This window comes from Aquarana catesbeiana, linkage group LG01 (genome assembly GCF_042186555.1).
Source record: "Aquarana catesbeiana isolate 2022-GZ linkage group LG01, ASM4218655v1, whole genome shotgun sequence".
In the NCBI taxonomy this organism is placed as follows: Eukaryota; Metazoa; Chordata; class Amphibia; order Anura; family Ranidae; genus Aquarana; species Aquarana catesbeiana.
In genome coordinates this window covers 351,398,932-351,413,436 of record NC_133324.1, presented here as the reverse complement: position 1 = coordinate 351,413,436, position 14,505 = coordinate 351,398,932, and the positions used below count along the sequence as shown (strand labels likewise).

At 41.6% G+C, this 14,505-nt stretch overlaps 1 protein-coding gene across 1 annotated transcript in view; it reads right to left on the bottom strand.

The window, feature by feature from the left end:
• Positions 1 to 2,856: 2,856 nt before the first annotated feature.
• The window catches only part of LOC141145845 (twisted gastrulation protein homolog 1-A-like), a 31,161-nt gene continuing 19,512 nt past the window's right edge, over positions 2,857 to 14,505 (bottom strand). Inside the window, exon 5 of the mRNA XM_073632683.1 lies at positions 2,857 to 5,570. Within this exon, the coding sequence (XP_073488784.1) occupies positions 5,329 to 5,570 (242 nt within the window). The 3' untranslated portion in view covers positions 2,857 to 5,328. The remainder of the gene's footprint in view (positions 5,571 to 14,505) is intronic.

Below are 14,505 nucleotides of genomic sequence, written 5' to 3'. Positions count from 1 at the left end.
TAAAGCAGTGCTGGGGATCATCTGAGCATCTGTCTCTCTGTCTCTCTGTCTCTCTGTACTGACTGAGTGACAGATGTTTATCAATAAACTTTTCAACTGAATTACAAATGGTATTTGTCTAAATTGAGACAAAAGTGAATCGCTGGATGTGTAGGAACAATCTAACTGTATCACAATGACTTTTGGCCCAACTTTGGCCTTAAACAGGATTGCTAGGCCTGCACAAGTATTATGTATAGGCTATGCATAAGGGAGGGGGGAAGGTGTGGTTTGCATTCTTCAGACAGTCCTGGCACCAGCTTATCATGGCGACAATAGCATTCAGTCAAACTTTTTTAACCTGTCCAGCCCCTGGTACTCCCGAGATATCCATAAGCACAGTCTGAAATTGCACATAGATTTGAGATAAAAAATGACCCAATTTGAAGTGTGTCATATTGGGGTGGATTTACTAAAGGCAAATAGACTGTGCACTTTGAAAGTTCAGTTGCACTAATTTTCCCCAGAGCTTAGTGAATGCAGTGAAGCATCACTTTGTAAAGAATACCCAATCAGGTGCAAGGAAAATAGAAAAAACAGCATTTTTGCTTGCACAGGATTGGATGATGGAAATCAGCAGAGCTTTCCCTCAATTAAGCTCATGGGAAAATGAGTGCAAATGCACTTACAAAGTGCACAGTTTATTTGCCTTTAGTAAATCCACCCCATTGCGTCTATGGATGACTTTAAGCCTGCCACTGACACGCAGGCACAAACTGCTTATGCTATTCAGGAAATCCTGCATCTAGGCTTAAAGATGGACTTCAGTGCCTCTAATGCTGCCCCCCACCAGGGCTGACATCTCTAAAATCAGGTACATGCGCAGATGTGCTGAAGGTTTCTGCTCAGCCTTCAGGGGCATGGCAGAGACCTGTGGCACATCTGTGCACACGCCCAGTTTCCGTACACATGTACAGACAACATGAGATCTGGGACCTCCATAATTGCAAAGATGTTTCAAAGGTCTCTGCTGGGTCCCAGAGGCCAGGCAGAGCCTTTGACACATGGGTGTATACGTGAAACCATTCTTGCATAGGCAAGAAAGGAGGAAGTGCTGTGCACTAGCACAGAAAAATAAAAAAATGTTGCAGAGGGGACTGGTGCCGTGGACAAATAACTTTTTTGGGGTGAAGGTCCACTTGAAGTCAGAAGGTCAATTCAATCTAACTTAACATGGCTTTGGTTAAAAACATTAATGCAACCCAATTTAGTAAACTTCACAAAAGACTTTTGGACGTGAATGCAGCCTCTATGTTGCACTACAAAATGTGTAGGAAAGGCTGCGGTGCAGCACTCACAAAGCTAACACACCAGGATATAGACCTCTATTTAAAAAAAAAAAAAAAAAAGGTGAAAGTTATTTTTAACACAAGTATGGAAATGAAAAATGTCAGCACTAGGTGAACAGGAGCTTCAAGTCTATTAAAGTCAATAGAAACAATCATGTGTAGCATACTTCTTCCACTCTCATAACAGAAAAAGTTTGTCTTTGAGAAACTCTGCAATGCATAGACCTTGCTGTACTCTTCAGATAGGGGAGATCCTTAGACTAGCTGAAACAAAGACAATATGAGCGGGCGCACCAGCCTAGTGCATTACCATAAAAATTATCTATTAAAGAAAAAAAATGCAACTGCAATATACTCACAAAAGTGTGAAACTTCAGGTATATAAAATCAATCCAGTACATATACTAAAACAATGCCAATCCGCAAGGGTTAGGCTTACACGTTTTAAGGGCAGTTTCCTCTTCATCAGCTCTGATACCCTTAAAACACGTAAGCCACGCACTCGTGGATGGGTATTGTTTGAGTATCTGTACTGGATTGATTTTATATGCCTGAAGTTTCACACTTGTGTGTGTATTGGAATTGCAATTTTTTGTTTTAATAAATCATTTTTATGGCAATGCACTAGGCTGGGGTGTCCTCAATTTTTGTCTTTGTTTTAGCTATACAGGTATTTTTAAAGCAGAATTAAAGTGGTAGAAAAGACTGTATTTTGATTTAGTAATCAAATTTAGTAAAAACCTACAGGTAAAATAAAGCTTACCTGTAAGTTAAATGAATATCTCCTAAACGTGTACCGTTTGGGAGATATTCTAAGGAGCAGCAATCAGTGACATCATCGGTGCATGCGCTCTGAAGGAATGGCATACCCGCGGCTCGGCCATTCAAGCGGCCACAGCCCGCAAACCTAGAAGGAAGACTGGGTAAAGATGGAAGCCCCATCAGTGGTGACAGCGCTCCATTGGAGGGCTACATTTACTTTGCAGGTGCTTCATTGAATGGCTGAGACCCGGGGCTTTTTGGGGGCCCATTCGGGGCTCCAGCCACCCCCAGCCCCCCTCCCGACGCCACTGTTGCAGGGTTTTTTTTTAACCTTTATTATCGCTTTAAACTCTGTAAATACTTACCTTGGCTCAAATGATGCAATATCCACAAGGTCCCTTGCTAGTGCTGATATCATCTCCCAGTTTCTATCAGGTGTTGGGTCCTTGACCGTCTTGATTGGACAGCCAGGGAATGACATAACTCCTGTGCATGCACATGAAAGTTAATTCATTCTAGTGCCAAGAAGGTTGTGAACAGGTAGATACATTTGTTTTATTGCAGAAAAGACAGCATTATTGCAGTGTTTTTTCATTTCCCACTTTAACTGAGTCTAATGAGATCTAAAAATTACACTCATGTGGCTTAAATGTTGAACTCCAGGTATAAGCTTAGCAAAAATTAGGAAAAATAATTACATACAAGAAACATACAGACAAGAAATACCCTGTGGGACTTTTTAGGTGCAAAAATAATAGATTCAGTCTTATTTCTGTTAAATAACATTTTATTGATGCTTATTAAAACCATCCTAAAATGCTTTATGGATATATTAACAACTTATTCTAGTCCTAACATCTCTCAAGCCTATTCCAACACTTATATTTATAATTTAGTATACATTTTCAACTTGCACCATCCTAGGATTGAACAGTTCAGCAAAGATGGGGAGGCATTTAAAGGATCTCAACACATTTCATGAACAATGCACTTCTTCAGGAGAGGAGAAGCAGATATTTGTATGATGTCTCTAAGGTCCATAAAACAAGTTATTATAAAGCCATCATTCCAAATTTCTGCATGCCATTATTGTCCACTAGCTATGGGAGGGACCCCGGGAGACTACGGGAAGGAGGCCACCCTATGGTATCTGCAAAAAATAATGTTTCAACCAACGAGTGACTGCTAGTAGTGAGTTGATTAGCAAATGTCACTATGCACCAGTTCCCAAATGTAGGTTTGCATGGTAAATATTGGGCCAGTAAGTCCACAACTTCTCCTAGATGATGTCCCAATAAAGAAAGACCTGGCCTAGCTTACCAAGTCTTGCTAATGCGCCCTCAAGATCTCCCTCTTCCTTGCCCAGGATGCAGCGCAAACCAATGTAAGTATGCAACTTTGCCATTGAGATCATGCTTGGAGTTCAACTTTAAAGCTTTGTGAATTGAGCATTAGCTTCATGACATTGGGGCCTATATATAAAGATCATTGGTTTCCATTCTCTGCAGAGTGTAGGACATCAAAGTTTTATTTTTAAAAAGTAGAGTGCAGTGTGATGGCTCTGATTTCCTATAGTGGGTTCTGTGCATAATGCTGAAATGAATACTCACATATAGGAGGTGAGTGCTGTCATATAAACCATGTCAGGTCTTGTGAATGGTTTCCGTCACCTTCTGCAGCTATGTTTCCCCCCATTTATTAGAATAAATTTGACTTTAGTCTGAAGGCAAGAAAAGCACATTTATGAAGCACACAGCTGTGTTTTAGTGTATAAATGTGCTGATGTCGCTTCTAATAAAAATGCATATTAATTAGCTTGTTACTTTGGTGATGTTGCTTTTTAGTCAACAGGATGCAAACTAAGGTTTCATTTACACCTGCGTGTTTTGTAAACATGCACAAAATTGCAAGTGTCGCATTTGTGGTGCCATTTGTGGTATCATTCATTTTATAATGGCAGTCCAAACACAGCAAGCAAATGCACATTTTCCCTCGTTCATTTGCGCATGATAAAATAAAGACTAGGAAACTAGATATACCGCGCTGTCAGAATAATATAAAGCGGCCAGCACAGCAGTGTAAAAATGAAACAATCAGAAAAGTGAAAACTGTGCAGCACTAAAAAAATAATAATAATAACAATGATAATATGGGTAATCAAAATATCAAACATGTGGAATGTGGTCCAATGACAAAAATGATGAAGTGAGAAATAAACATGATAAAAAAGTATATATTGACAAATACTCAAATAATAATGTCCATTTGTGATAATGGAGGACCACAAAGGGTCATAGTAAGTCCCAAGAATATGTGATGCAATCCAAATGAGTGACAGTCACTATAATCTTAAATAAACATAAAAGTGAATGATGAGTGACATGAGGAATCCACCACCAGAAATACCAGTCTCTTACCGGAAAGATTGGACTTGTGCAAGCATACACCTGACAAGCCAATCAAGCTTTTAGGGGTAACCAAGAGGCACCTGTTCCTTGCATGTACGTGGGCATGTGCATGGGCGTTCCAAATGATGGATTCAGCAGGATAGATGTAAACTCAATCCAGGGACAGATCAACCAAACCATGGGAGTAAGAAGGAAAAGAGGGGGCACATAGTGTAATTCCGTGAGAGATAATTATTAAGAACAAAAACATAAGAATTACACTTACATTTTCCGATAAAATAACAAGCGCTTCAAAGTAGGACAGTAATTGTGCACCAGCAACGAAAACTGACGCGTTTCGCCTAAACAGGCATCATCTCGTTCATTTGCGCAAAACAGTCGTGCCAAAATGCGCCACTTTTCTGCGTTTCTGCGCACATAGGATAGCCTATTGAAATGAATGTGTGTGTCACCTGAAAACTGCTTTGATTATGTGATGTAGCCCAGAAAGCCTCACATTTGCATTCTATCTTTTCTCCCAGAAACAATCAGTAAGAAGACTTACTACACAGGTCCTTATTTTACCCTGAACTTTTTATTCATCTGCCATATTATTTATTTATTCATCTGTGTTACTAAACCCAGGACCCTGCATCCCCCCCCCACACACACACACACGCACACCCCTAAAATGCAGCTGCTTTATGCAAAATTACACAAATTCTACCAGTACATACTGAATATCAAACTCTGTCTTCTCTTGACTTTCAGCTTATGGAAAGCACAAATGAATCGATTTTTCAAATCAGGTTCTTTCTTCTCATTACCTTCCTGATCAATTATTTCCAGAACTAATCTCCTTCCACAGCTGACAGTATTCCCTTAGGATGGCATTGCTGGCAAAGCGGCTCTTTGCTGCCGTTTCCATAGCAGTCGGGCCCCACACATTGACAGCAGCCATTATGGAACCATCGGTACCTCGAAGAGCCGGTAACTTCACAGGACTCCTGGCAACGTCTCATAGTCATACAGGGTTTAAAATACATCACTGTACAAATGGCAGATACATTCACCGTAGATGGGGAAGGTAATGCTAAAGCAGATAAAAAAAAAAAAAAAGTGAATGTGTAAAAGCAACTAATTCATGGCAGTATAACATGTATAATAATTAATGTGCATTTTATTCTAAAACACATGAAGCTGCAGTTTTTGTCAAACCAATTTCTTGACAATACAGCGTCATGTTATGCCACACAGTGGCCACACAAATAGATACTGAGGGAGACATTTATTAAAACTTTCTACTTGTTTGCTTAAGTTGTTACTTAGTTGCTAATCTACAGTTGAATGAAAAGATATACTGGCCAAGTAACCAGGTGAAAAAAAGGAGATAAAAGGATAAAAAAAGAAAATTAATGCAGTCATCACATCTAACAATTGGTAAGCTGCGATAAATTACATTTTTGTTATGTGTTTATTACCTCTTTTAAAGTGTTTTTAGTTATGACTCACATTTTTACATGCTTACTCTTCCATATGTTTGTTATTGTATTAAACATAGCAATATATAGGTTAGCCACTAGAGGGCGTAAGCACCCAGTTGTGATCCCTCATCTCACCCAAAAGGAGTTCTGCTTCTCTGCATCCTCCCCCCTTCCTCTTTAATTATTGGAAGTTTTTTTTTTGGGGGGGGGGGGGAGCGGGTACCTAGTTTTGACAGCTGTAGCGATCTGAGCGGAAGTTCGGCACCCCCTCCTTCCCCTGAGGCTTTCTGGGACACATCACAGGTCTCAGAAGACTGCAGGACCATTCACAAAGTGCAGCGCGGTGCAAGGGGGAACCAGTTGTGAAGCTGCAAGGTGATTGAAGAATTGACCCGGATGATGACAACGCTGGATCCCCGAACAGGTAAGTGTCCTTTTATTAAAAGTCAGCAGCTAAAGTATTTAAAAAATTTTCTGGGGGAGACTGAAGATCCTCTTTAACAACTGTTGAGATGAGATAACAGCTATATAATTTATTGTTTTCAATGAGCCAGCCAACACAGAGGGGTCAATATATTAATAAAATTGTTGTGCAAATGTTTTAGCATCCATGCTAAAGTCATGAAAAATATCTATATTGTTTATAATACATCTGAATAGTCAGCTTCTAAGGCCTCGTTCACACGGGTGTATTAAGTGTACACCTATGTGAGGGCCGTGTTTGCTCACATGGGGATGCACAGATGTTCCATGCATCCCCATGCAGGCCATCCCTTTCATGTCAACTGGAACGCAGATACAGCCGCTGCTCCCAATTTAACAGACTTATGCATTCGGAGACTTACACCCGCATGCACCTGCACACACATGTCAAATTGCTAGCAGTGGTTGTGTTCGTGTTCCAATTGACAAAACATGGGACTGCCTGCATGGGTATGCATGGAACACGTGTGCATCGCTGTGTGGGCAAACACGACCATTGCATGGATGTATGCTTAAAGTGTTACTAAACCCAGGACCCTGCATTCACTATATCTGGTCTCCCACAGTACACAGAACATGCAAATGTAATTATTTCAGTAAATATAAACTGCTAAATAATCAGCTGTATACAGCAGTCTTGTGACTTCTATCAGTGCTTGGTTAAAGCTTGTAGGAGGAGTTTTTATACTGCACTGGCTATCCTGTCAGGATGCAGGACCCCTGACCCTCTGTCTGGACAGTGCTGATTTGCCTTATGCTGATCACATCTCCCAAGAAAAAAAAACTCTCTAGCAATACACACCAAACTGAGCATATGCAGCCTGACTCCGGTAACTCTGTCTTATCCAGGCATGTTTTGAGGATAGTGGAAGAAGGGGAGGATCAGAGACAACAGGATCAAACAGCCTTTTTACACAATGCAGATGATTAACCCCTTAGGTTCCACAGTGAGTATAACAAGCATGCTTTACTGCATATACAGACTGATTTTACTGTTGTGGGTTTAGTAACACTTTAAGTACGCCAGTGTAAATGAGGCCTAATCATTGCCTTTCGCAAGGCAAATGTAATATTCCTTAACATTTATTCCTAGAGAGATTAGCCTTAAAGCGATATAAGATCCAAAAGCAAATATTTATTATATTGCAGCTTACCAATTCTTAGATGTGATGGCTGCATTTGTTTTTTTTTTATAGGCTTTCTTTCTTTCATTTTTACCTGGTGATCTGGCCAGTAAGTATGTTGTTTTTTAACAGAACAAGCTGTTCTGCAGATGTAGCAGTTAAAGGGTTGAGATAAACCATTTACTACTGGCAGGGGTGCTTAGAGTGATCAGCTTGTATTTATTTATTCATCTAAAACCTTTATTCCAAGTAAAAAAAAAAAAACAGTTTGCTGTAACTGCTTATAAAGTATTAGCTAGAGTTCAGCTTCAATTTGTTAGTGTATGTAAATCTACCAGAAAAGGTAAATAACATTTGACCAATAGAGAAAATAGCCTGACACTGTAGGTTAAAAAATTGAAGCAGGAAGCAGAAGAGAAAATAATGAGGGAGATCTTGGTTAAAGTGTCACTAAACCCACATCATAAAAAAACTATCAATAAATGGTGTATTACATGATGTTCATACTCAGTCACTACGAGATTCATTTTCTGTATCCTGCAAAAACCTGGTTGATCCTGCTGCTATCTATCTCCACCTTCTGTTCATGTCCCTAGGAATTTTGCAGCTGTAGTGGCAGCTCTGCACATGCTCAGTTTTCAGTGAGCTTCTATGCTGAGCATTTCCTCCATGTGACTACAGAGTCACACATGTGAGTGTATACACAGTGGTAAATGACAGCCCACTCCCTCCCTCCTCCTCCTCCATGCATATTAACCAGCTAAACACAATGGGGGCAGGATATTGACTGATGGAGGCTTCACCTCCCCATTATTCTAAGACACAGACTGGAGGGGCCTGACACAGCATGTGACTGGCAAAAATCCGCCCACACCATTTTATTGCCAAAAATAATAAAGATTCAAATATATATTTGTATGATGATTTAACAGTTTATTGATATTATTTATTTATTTTTACTCTGTATTCCAAAGCCTGTTTTTTTTTTTTTTTTAACATGTGACCAGCAGCAGAGGACTAGAAACTCTTATGTTTATGTTTCCCTACAGACAGGCTGGGAAAGTTGTGGGTCGTTTGACAGCTGTATATCGATTAGGAAAAAGGTACTTAGATGTTTTTATTTATTAAAATAATTACAGTGCCACCATCCATATACAGAGTGTGTGTTTAGTATGACTTTAATTGTATGGAGATTCCTGTGCTCACTACTGACAGCGTAATAAATCAGCTTATGCAGAGAATGAACGGCTATACAGAATCAATACAATGTTGCAGGGACAGAACTCTGTTTACCTTAGGTGATCTGTAAAAGGTTTTAGTCTAGTTTGGTAAACTTATCAAACACTGAAGTTTCATCACTACTACACTGTATCAATTCTGAGTAGCAGGTCACTCTCTTAGTAACTGATTCATTATACTTAAAGTGGTTGTAAATGCAGAAGGTTTTTTTTTTTATCTTAATGCATTCAATGCATTAAGATAAAAAGTCTTCTGTGTGCAGAAGCCCCCCCCCCCCTATTTTTCCTGAGCCCCCTCTAGATCCAGTGATGTTGCACATGGCACTCAGCTGGCTGGGACTCCCCTCCTCATTGGCTGAGCCAGCAGCGTGGCGCCATTGGCTCCCGCTGCTGTCAATCAAAGTCAGTCAGCCAATGAGGAGAGAATGGGGGCAGGGCTGGGCCGCAGCTCAGTGTCTGAATGGACACACAGAGCTGTGACTCAGCTCGGGTTCCCCTATAGGAATCTGCTTGCTGTGGGGGCCTTCAACAGGAGGGAGGGGCCAGGGGCACAGAAGAGTGACCTGAGAACAGGGGGATCCGGGCTGCTCTGTGCAAATCCACTGCACAGAGGAGGTAAGTATAACATGTTTGTTAATTTTACCTAAAAAAAAAAGAGACTTTACAATCACTTTAAAGTATAACTAAAGGCAAATTTTTTTTTTAAAGATTTGGATAGAGTGAAGAGAGATTAGAACACCTGTCAATTTTTATTGTTGTATTTGCCCCTGTTAAGGAGGTTCACCCTTTCTAGTTACCATTATCGTTCAAAGTGAAAGTAAAAGAAAATCACAGATTTTGGGTTTTCCCCAGAAAAGTAATAGAGGAGAAATCTTCCAATGGGGATACTAGTTCTGGTGACGTGGGGGTCCCCAAGGGATTCCCTAAATTTGTAGGGATTTCCTTTCACTTTCTGTTTGACTATGGGACAGAAAGTGAAATCACCCCAATGGGACACAACTGGAAAAAAAAAAAAAAAAACAACATCTGACAGGGGTTATAACCCTTCCTTGCTCAATCCAAAATGAAAAAAAGTTTTGCCTGTAGTTCTAATTTGACGCAAAACTAAACTCTCTCTCCCTATTAGCATTAACTATCTTTAAAGTGGTTATAAAGGCAGAAGGTTGTTTTTACCTTAAAGTGATTGTAAAGTCAAAAGCTTTTTTATCTTAATGCATTAAGATAAGAAAACCTTCTGTGTGCAGCAACCCCCCTCGGCCCCCTAATACTTACCTAACCCCTATCTCTATCCAGCGAGCGCCTCAGCCGCCTAGGACTCTCCCTCCTGATTGACTGAGACACAGCAACGGCACTATTGGCTCCCGCTGCTGTCAATCAAAGTCAGTTAGTCAATCGGGAGAGGAGTCTGAATGGACACAGGGAGCTGCAGCTCGGTTCGGCTCAGGTGGCCCCATAGCAAGCAGCTTTCTGTGGGGGCACTCAACAGCAAGGAGGGGCCAGGAGCTCCAGCCAGGGACCTGAGAAGAAGAGGATCTGGGTTGCTCTGTGCAAAACCACTGCACAGAGCAGGTAAGTATAAAATGTTTGTTATTTTATTAGAAAAAAATGAGACTTTACAATCGCTTTAATTTACCAGCATTTTCTCTCTGGCTGGCTCATTTGTATTTAAATTATGGTTGGGACATCACCATTTCTAGGCCTGCCAAAGATTTACATGTATGGTGTGCTGAAGTGGACTCCACACTTATTTGGGAGGTTTCTACTGACTTCCAGTTTATTTGACCAGTGTCAAACAGAACAGGAAGTGAGAGAAAACCTCCCCAATTTCTGTCTGTTTAACAGATGTCAGACAGGACAGGACATAAGGGGAACCAGGGCCAGATTAAGAACATCATGGGCCTGGTGCTGAGGATTATGGTGAGGCTTTTTATTAAAAAAATAATAATTATAAATGCAAACAATTCTTTGTTATAACAAATTAAATTAAATAGAGAAAGGGAGGATGAGAGAGAGAGAGAGAGAGAAAGGGGATGAGATAGGGGTGAGGGGTAAGGGAGGGAGGATGAGAGATAGAGGGGCGATTAGAGAGAGAGGATGCAAATGAGCATGGAAATGGAAGTGACAGCAATGCAGCCCGGCCAAGGCAAGTGACCGAAGGCACAGAACCCGGAAGGAAAACCGGGTGAAGATGGAACAAAAGTGTGCCCATTCTAGAGCTGGTAACATTGAGGATATTCAATATCATTTTAGAGAACTGTTTTTGTGTTTAAGAGGTATAGGGGAGGCGTATGGATGGTATAAAAGTGGGAAGTATGTGCAGGTGAGGGAGAGGAATGTGAAGGGTATAACAGTGGGCACTATGTACAGGAGAGGAGTGTGGAGGGTATGCCAGTGGGCAGTATGTACAGGAGAGGAGTGTGGAGGGTATGATGGGGGGGCAGTATGTACAGGAGAGCAGTGTGGAGAGTATGATAGGGGAAGTAGGTACAGGAGAGGAGTGTGGAAGGTATTATGAGGGTGGTATGTACAGGTGAGGAGTGTTTAAAGAAAGATAGTTGGCAGTATGTACAGGAGAGGAGTGTGGAGGGTATGACAGCTGGCAGTATGGAGAGGAGTGTAGAGGGTATCACAGTGGGCAGTATGTACAGGAGAGGAGTGTGGATGGTATGACAGTGGGCAGCATGTACAGGAGAGGAGTGTGGAGGGTATGACAGTGGGCAGTATGTACAGGAGAGGAGTGTGGAGGGTATGACAGTGGGCAGTATGTACAGAAGAGGAATGTGGAGGGTATGACAGTGAGCAGCATGCACAGGAGAGGAGTGTGGATGGTATGACAGTGGGCAGCATGTAAAGGAGAGGAGTGTGGAGGGTATGACAGTGGGCAGTATGTACAGGAAAGGAGTGTGGAGGGTATGACAGTAAGCAGTATGTACAGGAGAGGAATGTGGAGGGTATGACAGTGAGCAGTATGTACAGGAGAGGAGTGTGGAGCGTATGACAGTGGGCACTATGTATAGGAGAGAAGTGTGGAGGGTATGGCAGTGGGCACTATGTATAGGTGAGGAGGATGTAGGAATCTGGAAAGGAAAAATGTAAAGGTTTGTGGAAGGATGTTTAGGGACAGCGTAGTGGTTAAGCGGGCCATACATTAATTCAAATTAAGCCAATTAAGCAGAGACCAGCTATAGTCGATCTATGTATGGGCTAGCTGGTTGTACACAAGTCAATCTATTAATCGACTTGAGTACAACCTGCCTGTCAGGTTTTTCCCAAAACAGTCAGTGCTGCCAGCTATAGTTAGCAACACTGATCATTGTATTCTCCCCACTGGCAGAACACAATAACACTTTGGGATTGATTCCTCCATCCACAGGTCAGCAGGTGAGAAGGTGTGTGGGGACAGGCTGGGGAGAGAGGTCTGTCAGCGGGGGGGGGGGGTGTGAGGTGGTCGTGGAGGAGTATCAATCAATGGAGGGAGTAACTGGGAGTGATATCTTTTGGAGTAGGGTCTGTCATCTGCAGGTTGGGAAATGGTCACCTGTGATATAAGTTGAAGAGAGGTGGCTAACATGGAAAGTGGCTGGGGAGTGATCTGGTTGGTGGTGACTGTGAATCACTAGACAGAACAGGGAATGCTTTGTTTACATAAGCATCTCCCCGTTCTTCCGCTCCGTGACATGATCGCGGGCACCCAGTGGACATCGAGTCTGCGGGACCCATGGTCACTTAGACCGCGGCGGCACGCACGTGTTCACGACACCACTTCTTAAAGGGGATGTACCTGTACACCCTTTTGCCTGCTAGTGCCATTCTGCCGACGTACATCGGCGTGCACTGGTTGGCAAGCGGTTAAGGTAAGGGGCCTGGAGCTGCAGCTCCAATAGCCCCTATGTTAATCCGGCCCTGAGGGGAACTTCCTTCAGCATGGACACAGACAGCAATAAAAAAGAGTTTTTGCTAGAGTTTAACATGGTACAGGACCTCGCTTATACTTTTAGCTGTGTCTAACACTGCACGGGCGCAAATTGCTATAAAATGGACAACAATAAGGCTGGCCATACATGGAGCAAATGTTTGTCCTGCAACCCCTGGTTGCTCGATTCCCCCATCAACAGAGACAGTACTGATGCTATAGAAGCCGCTACTGATAGTTGCAAGAGAATCCAGATGGCTGGTTGTAACCAAGTTGTTTGATCGATCAAGTTGATCGAATGATCAACTTGGTATATTCAGCCGGGCCATTAATGGTTCGAGTCCGGGCCGACTGGCCCAGACTCGAACCATATATGGCCAGCTTAAGTTTTAACAAAAATAGTACATTAGATAGACATAAATATATAAATATTATAAATAAATATTAACACCTCACACCAAACAAGGAATGACTGGATGTGTCTCTGAAAGCATAATGACTGCTAGTAATTATGTGATCAGGGTAACACTTTTCTTTGCTTTTTTGTATCAACGTTTTTTGTAACACTTTTCCTTGCTTTTCAAAGAAACAATAAACATGCTGTATAGAAAGTGACAGCTTGGATGTTGCAAAAACAGTTGTTAAATGTTTCAACATTGGCAGATTGCATTCAACATTTTACATCTTATTTCATCTCATCCTGGCGTCGTCTTTACATCTTGCATTACAAATGAGCACTTTGTGTGACAACCCATTTTAAAATGTAGACATCAGTTCCTAATTTTGCTGCATTATTGAACACTATTTCTCAGCATTTACAGTGCCAAGGAAATTGATTGATCCCCAAGCCAGCTTTGTAGCTCTAATTTATTGTAATGATGGTCATTAAAAAAAAGTCTAACCATTTTCTTGCTGTGTCATTAAATTAGACTGCTATGTTACAGGATTAGAAGCTCAAAGCCTCAAGCAATCCTTTCTGGACCTGATATGAACATTCGCTGGTGTTGCCTGCAATTACCCCATCACACAGTCATATTGACCAAGAGACACTGACAAGGACTAAGGATTGGTTGCACTGAAAAGTAGTATGTTAGGAAAACAGTGGCCATTATGACCGCTTGAAGAGTTTTTTTTTTCCTGAATGTTGTATCCTTTTAACTCCTTTGTGACCTTCAATAGATCGTGACTTCAACGGTGTCAATATATTTGGCTCCCAGCCCCTCCACTGTAATTGCAGCTCTTAGCAACAGCACGTCGATTCTATGAAAGTAAGATTGACACCCCAGTGAGAAAAGTCACATTTCACCAGGATGAAGAGCTACTATCACTGCAACTTAAAAGCTTAAAGTGGTATTAAACCCAAAAGCAAACATTTCTTTATATTGCAGCTTACCAATTCTAAGATGTGGTGGCTGCATTTGTTTTCTTTTTTAGAACTTCTTTCCTTTATTTTCACCTGGTGATCTGGCCAGTAAGTCTGTTGTTTTTTAACAGAACAAGCAATCCTGGAGATGTGGCAGTTAGAGGGATGAGACAAAACATTTACCACTGACAAGTCCTTACAACGATCAGCTTTTATTTATGCAAAACCTTTATCCCAAAGGGAAAAAATGGCTGCCACTGCTCATAAAGTGTTAGCTGGAGTTCAGCTACTGCTGCAACTGCTTATAAAGTGTTAGCTGGAGTTCAGCTTCAATTTGTTGGTGTATCTAAATCTTCTAGTACATCTAACACTTCCCTCCCCCCAGACTGACAATGCTGCTGTCCAAAAGTGCACCCTGTGCTC